The sequence below is a fragment of the Sitophilus oryzae genome, unplaced genomic scaffold (genome assembly GCF_002938485.1).
Source record: "Sitophilus oryzae breed Bouriz unplaced genomic scaffold, Soryzae_2.0 scaffold_1007_pilon_pilon, whole genome shotgun sequence".
NCBI lineage: Eukaryota > Metazoa > Arthropoda > Insecta > Coleoptera > Curculionidae > Sitophilus > Sitophilus oryzae.
Genome location: NW_022145624.1, coordinates 821,453 through 838,769, shown reverse-complemented (window position 1 = coordinate 838,769; position 17,317 = coordinate 821,453). Strand labels below are relative to the sequence as shown.

At 31.5% G+C, this 17,317-nt stretch overlaps 4 protein-coding genes across 4 annotated transcripts; 2 read left to right on the top strand and 2 right to left on the bottom strand.

Moving 5' to 3' along the window:
* Window positions 1-121: 121 nt before the first annotated feature.
* LOC115891561 (F-box only protein 6-like) lies at window positions 122-2,213 on the bottom strand. Its single transcript, XM_030912052.1, has 3 exons — window positions 1,418-2,213; window positions 1,067-1,360; window positions 122-489 (listed from the first exon to the last, which is right to left on the bottom strand). Exons 1-3 carry the CDS (start codon window positions 1,943-1,945, stop codon window positions 307-309), a joined length of 1,005 nt encoding a protein of 334 aa, XP_030767912.1. The 5' UTR covers window positions 1,946-2,213; the 3' UTR covers window positions 122-306.
* Window positions 2,214-2,284: 71 nt separating this feature from the next.
* Window positions 2,285-4,721, top strand: LOC115891554 (adenylyltransferase and sulfurtransferase MOCS3). Its single transcript, XM_030912044.1, has 5 exons — window positions 2,285-2,543; window positions 2,597-3,206; window positions 3,766-3,992; window positions 4,105-4,327; window positions 4,380-4,721. The coding sequence occupies exons 1-5, from the start codon at window positions 2,427-2,429 to the stop codon at window positions 4,529-4,531; spliced, it is 1,329 nt and encodes a 442-aa protein (XP_030767904.1). The 5' UTR covers window positions 2,285-2,426; the 3' UTR covers window positions 4,532-4,721.
* Window positions 4,722-5,294: 573 nt separating this feature from the next.
* LOC115891516 (epoxide hydrolase 4-like) lies at window positions 5,295-8,951 on the top strand. The gene is made up of 2 exons (XM_030911992.1): window positions 5,295-5,750; window positions 7,765-8,951. Exons 1-2 carry the CDS (start codon window positions 5,538-5,540, stop codon window positions 8,740-8,742), a joined length of 1,191 nt encoding a protein of 396 aa, XP_030767852.1. The 5' UTR covers window positions 5,295-5,537; the 3' UTR covers window positions 8,743-8,951.
* A 226-nt stretch (window positions 8,952-9,177) lies between these two features.
* Window positions 9,178-14,039, bottom strand: LOC115891522. Its single transcript, XM_030912005.1, has 3 exons — window positions 13,689-14,039; window positions 10,092-10,648; window positions 9,178-9,565 (listed from the first exon to the last, which is right to left on the bottom strand). The coding sequence occupies exons 1-3, from the start codon at window positions 14,002-14,004 to the stop codon at window positions 9,269-9,271; spliced, it is 1,170 nt and encodes a 389-aa protein (XP_030767865.1). The 5' UTR covers window positions 14,005-14,039; the 3' UTR covers window positions 9,178-9,268.
* Between the last annotated feature and the right edge of the window lie 3,278 nt (window positions 14,040-17,317).

The window sequence follows — 17,317 nt, the reverse complement described above, 5'->3', positions numbered from 1 at the left end:
CGATCAAACAGTAAACAGTTTGTATTTATTTCAGAATAATAGGACATCCTGTATAATTCTTTAGTAAATCAACAATTTTATCTCATTTAAGGGGATTGTTGTATCGTTAATAAATACAGAAAAAAAATGATATAGTTTATTTATATTAACAGTTAACAACGAATAAAGTGTAATAAAATTTATAAATACTTTTAGGCAACATTTCTAGTGAAAATATTATTGTAATTTTTTAGTCTCTAAATAAAAAAGTCAAGGATATTAAAAAAAAGCATAAAAAATCACAATATTATGAAGGTATAGTTTGTATTAAACATCCTCACTGTCCATACTGTCATCTGGAATGGGTTCAATGGATTCAAACACAAATTTTAAGACTCCACCAGCAAATTTGCTGCCATAGTGACCCGCCCAAAACTGGGTATCTTTACCCTGATGCCGAAAATACAGGGCATTTATATCTTTAGGGTAATCCTTCCATTCAATTTCAACCTGCAGAAAAAAACTTATAAATAAAAAATTTGATTTCTTTCAATACATTTTCTGTAGTTAAATCAGCGCCTTAAAATCGTCTACAGGGTGGCTCATTAGTGCGAGGAAGTCAAGTCAGTAAGATATAAAAATATGCGAATATCTGCAAAACTGTTAAAAATTTAGGAACACTTTAAATAGAAAAAACGTTCACTGTTTCATTCTGCATCTAAGCGAAAAATAATATACAGGGTGTTGCGTTTAAAAAACACGAGATATAGCATTTTAAACATTGCGATGTTGGCGACGCCATAAAAATACCCTGTATAAGGTAATGTAAGTTTTCCTTAGTGGATTTATTCTGTTCCTAGGTATTTTGAGAAAATATAACTAAGTATTATTAACTAATACTTTTTCAGATATAGATTTAGTGTTTTTAACAACAAAGTTTCAGTAAATATGAAATAGAATGGCAACACTGCATAGTGCTTCAAATAAAAATAGTGTACAATAATATGCAGAATTAAAATTTTATAATAACAAAGATATCCTTCACTTCCTCACACTAATATGGGCCACATAATACAACACAACATACCTTCGTCCATTGTGGGTTTGAAAATTGCTGAATAATACCCACTTCCATTTTATAATTGACAGAAGGTTCTTCTCTATCAAGAGAGCCCCCAGGAAATTGTTGGTTGTAGGAAAAATGGTGATCGGACTTTTGTAACAAATCCCTAGCGCTTTCAACAGGGGTTTCACAAATCACATAGAGCCTGTACACACTTCCACAGTCGAACCTGCCACAATACCATTCACTGGCGTAGATTTTTGGGGTGTATTTCTTTATAATATACGATAGAAGATGTTTTTTGGCTATATCTATTATCTGAAAGCGATAGAAGAGAAAAAATAGTTCAAAATTAGTAAAAAGATCACTACTTACTTGGTATTTAGTACACCAGTGGTAAGATGTTGTAAAACAACTGGCACAGTTATTAAATTCAGGAATATCTAAATTTAGAGGATCACATCCGCTTGGGATATCTTCAATTATAATTCTATCACCTCCATTTGCCGTTATGCTCCAGTGCTTAAATTTTTCTTGCCCATTACCATTCTTAATTAGATTTTTAAAATTGTCTGTAGTAAAATAACAGTAAAACACATACCAAGGCAGATTTTTCGCTTTTTTTGGAAATTCTCTTTCGTTATAGATATGCTGCCACAAAGTATTAGATTTAGCTAAATTACACCAATATTTACATACTAACGAACAGTTCAGAATCTCTCTAGGCTCCAAATATGAAAATATATTAAGTATTATTTCTTCAGGAAGTAGAATGTTGTTCAGGATTGCACCATTTAACGAATCATCTTCTATAGTAAACTGACCGTGAAATTCCATGTTTTCTGGAGATTCAGGAGTTAGATCGCCTCTTATTATTTTTATTATAGGCTTAAGAATATCCATAGTCTTCTTATTCCATCAAACGAAGTCTCTTAAGTGTGTGTCTACTGTTTAATTTAGAATATGACTCATAACAAAGGTGTATTTGTCGGTAAATATCATATTTACATTGAGAAGAATGGATAGGTGCATTCTAAAATTACCAATAAAGGTCCTGATTTTATCACTCTACAAATACAGTTTAAAATAAATATTTGTCTATCCAGATTTTATTTATTTATGTCTCTGTTTGCGTATATTTGTTCGTTTAGATTTCTTAGGTTATATTTTTAAATGGTGTTGTCAAAGTCAAAATTTTTATAACCACTGATCATAGATAGAGCCGTTAGAAAGGAATCTGTAATTGATGTATATTTGGTTGCATACATTATATTTTGTTTGGTTAGAATTTTCCAAGAATTTTCTAACTAAATTAGAAATTATTTCAAAATTTTCAAAGCAGATAATTTAAAGTGGACGGATAAGGTATTTATAAAATACAGCCATGCCAGAGAAAAACGCTATCGTGCTATTGGCAGAAATACGAGACCTTAAACAACAGCTAAAGGAAAAAGAACAGGAATTATCAGCATTACTAGCAACTCAGAAAGATTCTGTTTTGGTACGTTTGATTTATCCATAATATAGCATTAAATCAGGGATGTTTTATTCTAGGAAAATAAGTACTGTAACAATGCTTTGTCCGCTGAAGAAATTACTCGGTACAGTAGACAGGTACTTGTGCCAGAAATAGGTATAGACGGACAAGCTTTACTAAGAAATGCAAAGGTACTAGTAGTAGGTGCAGGAGGTCTCGGATGCCCTGCAAGCGTGTATCTGGCAAGTTCTGGAGTAGGTCAACTAACAATAGTTGATTATGATGAAGTGGAGCTTTCAAATTTACACAGACAGATATTGCACAGTGAAGATGATATAAATCGACCGAAAGTTGAGTCTGCTTACGATAAATTACACAGTATAAACAGATCTATAAAAGTTATACCTTTAAAGTTACACGTAGACAGTGATTCAATAAAGAAACTACTTGGCAGCAACAAATATGATGTTGTGGTTGATGGAACTGATAATGTAGCCACGAGGTATCTTCTTAATGATGCCTGTGTCTTGAACGGGATACCTTTGGTATCGGGAAGTGCATTGCAACTCGAAGGTCAATTGACAGTTTACAATTACAAAGGGGGTCCATGTTATAGGTGTCTGTTTCCAGTGCCTCCTCCTCCGGAAACTGTGACGAGTTGTGGAGATGGTGGAGTGTTAGGCCCTGGTATGGTATTACATTATACAGGGTGGCGCCTCTCATATGACGCGGAGGCTTTGAGGAGAACGATAGTTTGTATTCAAATGAAATTTATGGAGGTTATGAAAGTTAGTTTAAGATAGAATTTGCAAAGTTGTGTTTTTTAATGAGACACCCTGTATATTAATTGATTGACAATGGTTACTTTAACTGCATATCAGGCTATACAGGGTAAATTATAATTATTTAGGTAGGTTTTATGGAAATTAAAAATTTGTTTTTAATTTTAGGAAATGTTAAATATTTCAAAATCCTTACATTTCAGTAATATTCCTCTCTAATAAACTCACCTTTATTTTCTTAGAATCCAAAAATCAATTAAAATACAGGGTGTGCCATTACAAAAAACAAAACTTTAATGCCTAACTTTTTTTGGAGACACCCTGTAGAACTCTATATATTCTTAAAAAATGCTTTAAGTTAACCTGCATAAGCTCACAAAGTTTTATTTCAATTCAAATTACCGTTCTCCTTATACAGGGTGATTTATACAATATTTCCATAAAACAAGCTCATATTTTTTTAGTCCCCGGTATAATAGGGGTGTTACAAGCCTTAGAAACAATTAAAATCATCACAAATTCGCCCGGAGTACTATCCGGAAGACTTCTTTTGTTTGACGGTTCCAGGACCAAATTCCGGGACATAAAACTAAGACCTAGAAACACGGAATGTAACATGTGTGGTGATGATCCAGTTATCAAAGATTTGGTAGATTATGAACAGTTTTGTGGCGCAGCTGCTCACGATAAAGTACGATATATGCTTAAAAAAAAATTGGCGTCCCAGTAACCTTTGAGAAAAAAATATTCGAGGGCTATTCGACGCCGTTTTTTTTTCGTATGTTTTTAAACGAAAATTTTAGGTTATTAATATAGATATTTTGGAAAATAAAGAGCACGTTAATGTCGAGGAATTTTCTAAAAAGTTAGGAAAGCGTTTGGTGCTTGATGTAAGGCCTGTTATACAATTTCAAATGTGTGGGCTTCCTAAATCGTATAATTTTCCGTATGACTGCATAGACAAACAGGAAAATTTGGAAAAATTGCGACATCTAATAAAAGAGGAAAATTCTGACTTAAAAGATGGTATTTTTAAGGTTTTTGAAATTGTTTTTTTTTGTTAAAAAATATTTTTTAGTGTATGTTATATGTCGAAGAGGTAATGATTCACAAAGGGCAGTGAGGAAACTCAAAGAAAACTTGAGTGATTTGCCAGTGAAGTTTTTCAGTGTCAAAGGGGGTTTGCAGGAATTTTCCAGAAAAATTGATCCTGATTTTCCAGTGTTTTAGACACTTTTATGGCATTTTTGTACTTATTTGTGCACTTGCTTTACGTCGTGTACTTATTTGTGCTTTCAAATATTTTTCTGTATTTTTTTAATAAATTTTTAACGTAATTTTTCCAAAAAATTATTCATTTAAGTAAATTCCTTCACCATTTTGTCAAGAAATCATATATTAGAATAAAATTATTTTAAAACCACTTTATTGTGTTTAATTCAAATATATCATTATTTCTTAATAATAATGATGTGTACAGAAACTTTATTTAAATTTTAATTACAGTTACATATATAGAAGTTATTGCAATAATATTCATAATTAAATAATTTTTTTAAGGAATTTGGTATCACAGACTAATTTATAATACCAGTACAAAAATTCGGTTATTTATAGAAAAAAATATAATATGTATTTACAATAATACAATAAAGAATCATTATTTATATTTTTTATAAAAATAAATTTAATGTTAAATATAGTATACAGATTTATGCAACCAGATATACAACTTCGTATTTTGGGTTACCTAACAATAGAAATTTAAATGTTTTTTTATTAAATTTCGAAATAAAATAGTACCTCAGACAAAAACCAGTCAAACGTTTCTAAAAATTACTGAAATATTGTGATATTTTATTAACATAACGCTTTCTTTAATATTTACATTATATTACAGTTTTTTAAAGTGATTTAAAAAAGTATTTCTCCTTTATACGTACGGGTACTACTACTCTAGTTTAAAATTAAATATATATTCTTTAGTAATATACGGGTAAATTTTATAACAATTATTATCAAGATATCGACCTAAATCAAGAAGTTTCGCGCCGATAAGGTATCAGTACCCTAGATGATCGTACCACTCTCACTATCGCACAGTCCCAGTCCAAAACATGATGCTCCAGACGTCTGATCGACGTGATTTTGACCCCTGTTCCCTGATAACGTCGCTGATCGTTCGTCAAGACATTGATAGTACTACAGATAGGCATAGTAGCACCGGCCAGCGAGTATGACGAAGTCCGCGTGCATCCAGTCGATTTCTGTTTGGAATCAGGCCCATATCCACCTGTTTTCCTTCTTGTTCGGTTTCTGGGTACTGTCCAAGAGGCTGGTACGATGGTTGTGGAGGCCGCAGGACTCTGCGGAGCTTAGGGCAAGAGATACGCCGCCTGCGTGTCTGGTGGACTCGTCTTTGGGACAACATAAGCACGTCAAATTGAAGGTGAGTGAATGATATATATTATGGTACTACCATTACTACAAATAAGTAGTACTGAACGTGTTGGGATTTAAATAAACTGATATTTTTCAACGGAATATTGATCTAGTAAATGGGTTAAGTATTAAGTATGTGTTTACTAATTTGTTTTACCGTTATTGTTTATTATATACAGGGTGTGTAACTGTATCTGTATACGTGCACAAAAAATAAAAAGAGTTAATTCAATTTGAAATTGTAACATGCGGTTCATAACGACAATTTGACTCTAAATACCATGAGTGTGGTACCAAATTATTCGTAAAAAAATGCTTTTTCCAAATATGCTAATGAGCTACCCTTGTTCCATTTGAAAAAATTGAAATATAATTAAAAATACAATCTTTAAACCGACCAGGAAAAGACACGAAAAACATTAGACGATCAAATATATTTTTCTAAGGCTCCTTGATTAAAAACTAGTGTTTTTAACACAGCCATGGCACACTAGATTGAAATTTAACATACGATTTTTTAAGCGAAAATGTCAAAAGTTGACATATGATATGTTATTCTACTCAGAGTGTCATTTTCTATGGAATAAACTAAAAATATGGGGTGCCGTTTAAAAATTAAAAGTTGTAGTCATTTCCGGAGAATCAGGAAATTACCAAAAACAAAATCTAATGTCGTTTTTTATCTGAAAAAATAAAAAAGGTATAGGTGAGCCATTTTCGAGACGCGCCTGGTATAGTTAAAAATATCCTAATGAATTTCATAATGAGTTTTTTTCACAGGATGAGTAAATTGAGAAATAATGATTGATTATATCGGGTATAGGAGGTAATAATCTTTTAGCAATTATATTTTTTGTTTTTTATATGAATTTATGTATAGACGATCAATGAAAAATTTGTATGTATGGAATTCAAGGGAAAAGCCTAATTAATTTACATAATATTTCATAAAATATTAAAGTTATTTTACTTAACTTTGACGTAATTTTTGGAAAATTCCGCTATAAACATATTGCAAAATTATAATAAACTTATTTTTTTATATTATAAGATTGAAAACTAAATAATTAAACGTTGAAATTGCTTTTAGTTATTTTTAATTTAAAATTTACATTAATTTTTAATTTGACTTAACTGTGAAAATTTTTATTCTTCTCTATTATTTGAGATATTTTTTTTTCTGTGTCATAAACCTCCTAATTGGGGACATCTTGTATTATATAGTTTGTAGAAAAATGTTGATACATCAAGTACAAATACAGATTAGTAAATATATGATTCAATTTCTAAAAAGTACTTCAAACAATTAAGAATACAAAGTACATCAGAATATATAAAGCATTTGTTATTTTTACGTTCACAGTCTGTACAAAACATACATACAAAAAAATTCAGACATTTTAGGAAATTCATTTGAAATTTTGAAAATAATTTTTTCCGTTCGCAGTTTTATATAACTATTCCAAAAAATTATATCAGAGATACAAATAAAATATTTTTATATAAATTTTTGATAGTCAAAAAATCTAATTCATTTTAATTCAAATATAAAATAGTTTACTCTGTTTTAATCATTGTATATTTCATAATATATGGTATAGAGGATATATTGAGACATATTTAACAATTTCGCGCATTTTGGCTGAACTAATTGATAAATGCATTCATATCTTTTGACTTTTGTGACACCAAAAACAACACCAGATATAAATAAACACCTGTGGTGTAAGAGAACACACGTATACAGGGTGATGTAACCTGAAAAGTTTGATGCGGATATGGATGAATTTCAGTACTGTCATCGGAAGGAGTAGAGCCAGGCATAGTTGGCAAATGTGAAGGCTCTTGGGGATGTAGAGTAAGTACCAGTCAAGCCCAATGAATGTGATCCAAGTAAATGCATCATATATGACGTAATCTTACAATAAACAACAATGTGTCTAATTTTTCAGTTACTTACTTTGAGTTCCATATTTACTCTTTTAAGAAGCTTTTTATAACACTCTTTCTGATGTTTCCAGGGTGTCAAACTTCACTACGTTGAGGCAGGTTCCAAAGACAACCCTGTGGTACTTCTCCTGCACGGTTTCCCGGACTTTTGGCTCAGCTGGCGGTACCAAATTCCAACCTTATCCAGACACTTCCGCGTTATAGCCCTGGACCTCAAAGGTTTCGGCGATTCCGACAAACCAGCTTGGAGAAGCAGCTATAAAATCGACACAGTCCTGGAAGAATTAACTCAGTTTGTTTACTCTTTGGGTGTGTCAAGTTGTACAGTGATTGGACACGATCTTGGAGCTTTGTTGGGGTGGTACTTAGTGCACCAAAACTCTTCTATTGTGAATAAGTTTGTTTCTGTGTCTTGCCCACATCCTAACGTCTACTGGAATGCTTCCAAGAGTGTCAAGTGGTTGAATTACGTTCAATTACCTTATCTTCCTGAAATAGATGCTCTGAAAGAGGACGTGAAGATTATAGATCAATATTTTAAGCATCTGGGACCTAAAGATGTTGATGCGTATAAGTACACGTTCTCGCGCCAGGACGATTGGACTGGACCGTTGAACTACTACAGGAACTTGCCTCTGTCCAAGATCAGCGAGCCATTGAAACAAGTCCAAGTTCCTGTGGTGCTTGTGGTGGGAAGCAAGGACCCGTTTGTCCATCTGGAAACCGTAGTAAAGTCCACAGAGTTCTGCGAAACCTTTCGACTTCAAATTGTGGACGATTGTGGCCATTTTCCTCACCAGGAAAACCAGCAAGCTTTCAATAGTCTTCTAGTTAAACATTTGGTGGATAGTAGGAGGTCTTCGGCGGTGGACGGGGGGAGTGTGACCTCCCCGTCGAAACGCCTGATTAGTGGACTGTTTGGTGCCGTGTCCAACACGGTAAAGTACGGCAACACTGTGATCGGGAATGTGCAGAAAAAAACTAATGATGTGGTAAACAGCATTCCCTCTTTTAATCTCAACTATAACAACTCATCGTCTCAGAGCTGATCATGTGTGATTGTTTTTTATAGCTCTTATTTATTTATATACGTCTTTTTTATTGTTATTTGTTGTTTTATATGTTAGTATAAACTATAATTTTATTATTTCTCGAGAAATTGTTTTTATTATTGGTCACATTGTCCTTTTCTTGTTAGAAGATGTAAGTACGTAAAAAAATGAAACTCTTATTATAAGTAAAATATATAAAAAAAAACGGAAATATTGTTTGTAAAATTTTAAGGAGATTGTATTTTTCTTGACATAATGGTGAATGCGTTTTTTTAAAAATCTTTTGGTAAAGAAACAGGAGGATTTTTTTTAAAAAATATTAATAATGGCAGGAAACAAAAATATATAAAATTTATGTACTTTTAAGATATTTATACGACTAAAAAAATATATTAGTCCAATCTTTTCGTAGATCTGGCTTTTTTAATGTTCTTATTAAAAAAATATATTAATAAATTATTTATTAACAAAACTAAATTATTCTTATTCTATAACAACAAAACATTCTTATTATTATTCACAGCTATGATGTACTATTTTGGCTATCACTTCTAGACAAAAACTGAACTATAACAATGAGATAAGCTATTATAGATGATACAACATATCCTAGCATACTGTGATTCACAGAAAAGAACCTTTTGGCTGTGATCGCGGTCTTTCTGAATGAACATTGCAACGCTAACTCACGTAAGTCTTCTGTGAGGTTCTTGTTTTGATCCCACTGTAGTCTATTCATTAATGACAGACATATATGACAGGTTTTTGAAGCTTCGTGTGAGACACTGTCACCACTTGTAGCCACTGACATGATTAACATCTAAAAAATAGATATACAAGGTGTTTCAAAAAATAATTCTTTCTTTGGGAGATTCGTTAAGTGAAAATAAGATTTATTTTTTATAAAATTTGAAATTTTGAAAATAAATAATACTCAAAAACGCTTCATGTAATGGATGCCTACTATACAGGGTGTCAAAAAAAGTGTATCTAACTTCGGTGGGTGATTCTACAGTTAAAAATAAAACAAATGGTGGTCCTATTTTTTATTCTTATAGAAAAAATTATTACCTAGATTAATTTATTTATCATTTCTTTACATTTTTTATCATTTCGCATTTATCGTTTTGAAACAAACGAAGAGCACCTTTTTTACGTTGAAAAGTCCTAGTCATTTGTTGAAATTACTCTATCTACAGGGTGTCCCACTTAAGATGGATACAAGCCAATATCTTGATTATTTGTTGAACGATATTTTATTAATATAACTGAATTACCACACTATAACAGAATTACCACACTATTTTTTTGACACTGTGTATATATTAATACAAAAAAATACTTACAAAAGGTAGTACGATTCCTGTAATACACTGGGCCAAGACATAGTTCTTTTTCAACCCAACCAATTCACTTTGAAATTCAAAATACACCAACAGCATCAGTACGTAGTGTATTATCAATCCAACCACCATGATGGTACCTACAAAGCAGACAGTACCAAAGACCTTGTTAAATGTGATGACCAACTCGTACAGGTTACTATGTAGTTTCTTCATGTCTTTTATTTGGACTTGGAGTTCTTTCATGTTGGTTTTTCCGTAGAACTTCAGAGTCGTGTTGAAAAGTTTGATGCGGATATGGATGAATTTCAGTACTGTCATCGGAAGGAGTAGAGCCAGGCATAGTTGGCAAATGTGAAGGCTCTTGGGGATGTAGAGTAAGTACCAGTCAAGCCCAATGAATGTGATCCAAGTAAATGCATCATATATGACGTAAACTACCATTAGAGTGAGGTAGAAGACAATTCCAAAGTATATTTTGGGTTTGAATGATTTGATATCGTATCCAAGTTTGTCGTCGATGTTTTGGAGCAACCAAAATATCTTCTTCAATTTTGTCCCTGAAATATTAAAGGTAATTTCTTATATCTTTAATATTTTTTTTTAAAAGGCTGAAGAAGAAATATATTTTTTTATTTATTAATATCTCTGAAACTATCAAAATATATTTAATATTACAAAACAAGTTATTGCCGGTTAAAGCTGGCAATTATTTAATATAAATTTCTAGACACTCTGTATAAGGTTGTAGTATAATTTTTATTATTACAACACAAAATTTAGTAAATAGAAAACCTTCAGTACAATATTTGATTTTAAAAACCTAAATACGCCTAGAAAAATGAGGCATTAATGTTGTTAATGTCTTTTGACAAAATCGTATATATTTCAAAAACGGTAAGATTAAAGTGCGGTAAACCTTAATCAAATTTACCTTTATTTTAACCGTAGAAACTAAAAATGTAATAATATACAAGGCATTCTATTTAAAAAAATACAACTCCGATATTTTTTATTTATTTGGGACACTCTGTACCTTTTGAAAATAATTTAAAATTGGAGCTTTAGCAGTCCTATAACGATCCCATCAGTTACAATTTCTAAAAATCTAATAATTTGGCTATAATACTCCGTGTGGAATAGCGTGAACAACCCTGTATGCATATTTTTCTTTCATACTGGAAACTTGTTACAAATAATATGAATTTTCATATTTTATAAAGCAAAAAATCGTGTAAAATACGAAATAAATTGGATTTTCAATAAATAAAATCCACTAATTAACCCGATTTTACTTATTTCCATGATTTTAAGCAATATTATTTCAAAAATAACATTATCAAGTCGAGTAATACAAACAAATTTTCCCCAAAAAGCCTTTTTATTGCCTAATCTAAAAACATTTATTAAGAAAACCTAAGAAAACCCACAGTTTCATTAAATTTTTCGATATACAAGTAAAAATCTTCAATTACATGTGTCTTTTCTAAGATCGGTTGATATTCGGTCGCAGCACCCTATAAAATACCGACAATTTTGCCAGTTTTGAATAAATAAACTGGCCAGAGACTTGCGGCAAATTATTCCGATTTTCTCGCCAATATTTTCGCGGAAAAACTTGAGTGCGGGTGATTGTTTTTACATTGTGATCTTCCCAGGAGTCTGCAGCGTCTATTAAATGGGTAAGTTTTTCGAAATCTGTAGTTATTTAGCTTATTTCTATCATTTTTTGGTTGAATTTTTATTAATAATTTGTTCTGTCAAATCTTGAGCGTTCAATCGACGGTCAGATATTTCCATGGCACACCACGATGGATTTACGGCGCGCCGCGCCGCGGACAATGTACGTCTTGAGCGAAATCATTCCGATATTTTTAATCAGTGGCAAAAAATACCGATTACTATAATTTCCATATGTTAGGTATCAGGAAAATGTATTTATTTTATATGTTTTGCATTGTACAGGGGAGTTACCCTCTCAAAAAAAGTTGGATTAGGTGGCAAGATATTGAAAATAATAGACCAGAAATTTTATTTTCCATTTTGTCAGAATAATTTTTAAACATATACAGGGTTGTTCACGCTATTCGACAAGCAGTATTATAGCCAAAAATGATTAGATTTTTTGAAATTGTGCGTAAGGGATCGTTGGAGGACTAATTAATTAAAATTAATATTATTTGCAAGAGGTACAGAGTGCCCCAAATAAATAAAAAATATCAGAGTTGTATTTTTTTAAATGGAATGCCTTGTATATTATTAAATTTTTAGTTTCTACGATTATAATAAAGATAAATTATTTCATTAATGTTTACAGAGTGTCCCAAATAAATAAAAAATATCCGAGTTGTATTTTTTTAAATGGAATGCTTTGTATATTATTAAATTTTTAGTTTCGACGATTATAATAAAGGTACATTTGATTAAGGTTTACAGAGTGTCCGAAATAAATAAAAAATATCAGAGTTGTATTTTTTTAAATCGAATGCCTTGTATATTATTAAATTTTTAGTTTTTACGATTATAATAAAGGTGGATTTGATTAAGGTTTACAGAGTGGCCCAAATAAATAAAAAAATATTAGAGTTGTATTTTTTTAAATCGAATGCCTTGTATATTATTAAATTTTTAGTTTTTACGATTATAATAAAGGTAAATTTGATTAAGGTTTACAGAGTGTCCCAAATAAATAAAAAATATCCGAGTTGTATTTTTTTAAATGGAATGCTTTGTATATTATTACATTTTTAGTTTCGACGATTATAATAAAGGTACATTTGATTAAGGTTTACAGAGTGTCCGAAATAAATAAAAAATATCAGAGCTGTATTTTTTTAAATCGAATGCCTTGTATATTATTAAATTTTTAGTTTTTACGATTATAATAAAGGTAAATTTGATTAAGGTTTACAGAGTGTCCCAAATAAATAAAAAATATCAGAGTTGTATGATTTTAAATGGAATTATGCCTTGTATGTTAATAAATTTTTAGTGTCTACGATTATAATAAAGGTAAATTTGATTAAGATTTACCGCCATCTTACCGTTTTTGAAATATTTACGATTTTGTGAAAATGCATTAACAATTTTAATGCTTCATTTCTTTAGGAGTATTTTAGTTTATAAAATCAAATATTTGTACTGAAGTTTTTCTGTTTTCTAAATTTTGTCTTGTAATAATGAAAATAATACTATCTACTTTATACAGAGTGTCTAAAAATTATTTTAAATAATTATACTAGCTTTAAACGGTAATAAGTTCTTTAATTTAAATGGAACACCCTGTATATTTTACGTGAATCAGATGCACAATTTAATTGTCTATCGATTTGTATGATACCAGTTTTACCTATCTCTTCAAGTTTTCGTAGAAAAAACATTTTTGTATAATTTAGACCTTATTTTTTTTAAATTCATTCGGACCTTTAAAAAAACTATTTACGACTTTGCTGTAAAATCAACAGGGCATGGGATTTCGTATGTTTTCAACGACGATGCAACCACCCGGTATATGTCCGCTATTTTTTGTGCTACCCCGCCTGTTATGGGTTGACTCAAATGAGAAAATCTGTTCACTTTACTGAAAAAAGTATACTATACCTTTGGTGAACCCTAAAACCAAACTGATGATCATTGTGACGCATACAAGTGTTAATCCACAATGAACAAAATAATCAGACACCAGTACAGAGTAAGGTACGGTACTTTTCAGTTCGTACTTCAAAAATAACACTCCAATAGCCGCACCAATCCACCCCAGCACACAAAATCCACTAAAAATCTTGTAGAATAACTCGAAATTTTGTTTGGGTCCATTTTTTGGGTAAACCGGAGGACAAACTCCAAAAATTGAGCATAAAACCATCAAAGGGCTTAAAACATCGAACGATTTACTGAAGAAATGTCTTTCCTTCATTTTTGTGATGGCTTTTCTCTCATAGATTTTTGTATGACTAAATGTTTTTTTTGCTACGCATTCCAAAATGAAATTTTTGTTGTTATCAAATATTTACGAGAAGGGATTAAGCGGTATCTTGGGTTCCGATAAAAATAGATATTTAATCATTTTTATATTTTTTTATAAATAGGTATATTAGTTATTAATCCATCTCGGATTGAATCTTATCTATATTTTTAATTTGCACAAAATAGTGACTGTACCTATACTATAAGCATTTGTAGATACCGTATGATCGAGAAAAAACGGCGTCAGCGATGGCTATGAAATGAAGATCGCTGTCATTTTATATGTAAATTTACATGGGAAATGTCATCGATTGTCATTTCCCAGCCAACTGGACGCCGTTTTTTTTCGATCATACGGTATTAATGATATGAATAGTGATGAAAGAGACTTGTTTTGGTCTTGCACAAAAAGCAAGATTAAGACCAAGACTAGCGTTTTATCTGCAAGACCAAGACCAAGACCGACCAGTGCAGGACTTACCCAAGACAAAGGCTAAGACCAAGCATGCAAGACTCATGAGGTATTGCGGTCTTGCCTTTTTCTTTTTACGTTTGTTTTTTAGTAGGTACATACTATTTTTCCCAGATAAATTTAAAAAAAAAATAAGAAAAATTTTATTTACTAGTACCCTTTGCCTTGTAATTTCTTAAATAATAAAAATTGTGTGTCCACTATGTGCGCATATAAAAATTCATTACTTCTTTCTTCAAAACGTTTTATTTGTATTAAATTACTTTAAATACTCTACTATAATATACTTCCTTGTTTAAAGATTTTCTATGTTGAAAGTGCCTCTAGTAAAAATTTATTAAAAAAGTGCAAGACCTACAAAAAACTAAGACCAAGACCCAGCCGAGTCACCATGCAAGCACTAAATAAAAAAAACCTGAGTTTTATTTTGACTCACATCCAAACAAGAAAAAACAACTCAAATACATTGGTTCTAAACTATTTATTAAAATTAAACAGAAAATTTAACACCTTTGTCACAAATTACCTGTGCTTTTGTGGTCTTTATTTGACAAGCCGGTATCAAATAACTGTCATTCGCCTATTCCTACTTTGAAAATGATCAGAAAAATGTCGCACGCACAATGGCATGTAGGTATCGAGCTAAAAACCAGGAAATTCCATTCTAATGGCCTTTTTGACACTGTCACCTTGCGGTTTTCGACATCTATTATGCCACAGAATAGGCTTAGATCGGGTCAGATTGTGTCCCTTGAGGAGATTAAACGTAAAACGATATATTTTCCAAGGAAAAAATAAGATTAAGAAAAATGGAGCATAAGTGGTGTGGCTTTAGTGCTAGAGGTGTTATTTTTCAATTATAGATAATTAAATTTTGATAATAGAAAGTTTTTGTGAAGATTACGCACAATGAGATTATAGTAAGAAGTTTTTTTGCGGGTTCTAGGTATTTAAGAGTATTATATTTTGTTAAGTATCTATTTATAGTTTCATTGCTTCTGTGGCTATAATTTTTTTTGATAGTTGCTTCAATGGAATACCGGATGTTGCATCGTCGAGCGGGACATAGGAAATCCCATGTAAATTTGAATGGGGTCAGTTATTGGCTTCCCTAATTATTTTAGAGAATAATTCTATTCATGTTTATTGAAGAGCACTAAAACCCACATTCAAAAGAATAACTTTAGATATTTTTGATTAGCCCGTTTACGTGTTATGGCCGATTTTTTTTAAATATTTCTCCTTTCTTATGGCCCTGTATTTACTTATGAGCACCAGTCAAGGTAAAAGATAACTGTCAAATGAAGTTGTCATATCAGAAATTTATCTATTTAGTGCTTTATTATTATTGAAAACTCATTCCTACATCGGAAATCTTAAAGATATAAGTGTTTATAAATACAAATTAATATGAATTAAAGTAAAATAAAGTAATCAATTACAAGGTTAATTATAGTATTATTACAATATTCAATAACTTATCAATGTAGGTACTATTAAATTGTTAGAACTTTAGGCTTTAAGAAAATGTTCAAATATTCCTCTATCGACTACTAGACAATAACCCAGGCGATCATAAAATTCTCTTCTTACATTCGAGAGTTGGTAAACAGAAATTCTATTGCATTCGGCAGAAATAGCATTTTTTAACTCGTCTAGATTTGGGTATTTTTTATCCTTGTATATCCTGTTTTTTATATGGCCCCAGAGAAAGAAATCATTTGGCGAAATATCAGGAGACCTTGCTGGTCAATTTACTGTATGATTTAGGCCAATAACGTTAAAACTATTGTCTAAATATTCCTGAACAGCCAGGGTACTATGTGTCGGGCAGCCATCCATTTGGTACCAAACTTCCTGATTTTCCCTAGCGGCATCATGTAAAGTAGGTAAAATATGATTTTCGAGTAGTTCCAAATAATATTCTGCATTTAAATTTCGCGTAAGAAATAATGGCCCTATAATATTGTGACCGAATATCCCTGCTCAAACATTTACTTTCTGTGGATATTGCGTCCTTGTTTCGACAAACCTGTGTTGGTTTTCTTTGTTCAAATATCGATAATTTTGAACATTGGGTTCATTATTTAATGTAAACGCGCATTTGTCAGTGAAACACATGTTTTTTAAAAATTCCCTATCCGTGTTTGCTCTTTCCGTCATATCAAAACAAAACGCCTGCCGCCGTATTTCGTCCCCATCTCGTAGCTCTTGGTGCTTTTCATTCATCATGAAGGATTCAAAGATATTTAAATTAAAAAAAAAGGAATTAAGAGTTTTAATAATTTCATACTCTTATCACATTTTAATATATCCAAAAATATAAAAATCACATTTTTTACAATTTCCTTTTTACTCTAATGTTAAATAAAATCTCACCAAATGGTCCTCGGCATTACGAATTCAGCGCGGGTCTCTATCATCCCTTTTCCGTTTGGTCCACAGTGTCAACGTGGTCCCGAGGGGCTGTTTTGTGCTATTGTCAGAGGGGGCGAATAGCGTGGGGCCAATCGAGGCCCGACGAGGGAGAACGAATGCGTCTTGCCGGCCCCCTTATCTTTTGTCGGGGGACGCCATTAGAGGGAATTGCGATTTTTACAGGGGTTGTGTAACAAATTCACTGATGTCAGGTCATAAACTAAAATACTAGTTGTATTAACAGAACCTAGTTATATATAGCCAATTCTTATCTTTCTTGACTAATTTCACTTACTTAGCCATGGAAACAAGTTCAATCGTCGTTGCTCTCAGAAATGTGAAACTGTCTCATCCAAACTTTGTAAATTAAAAT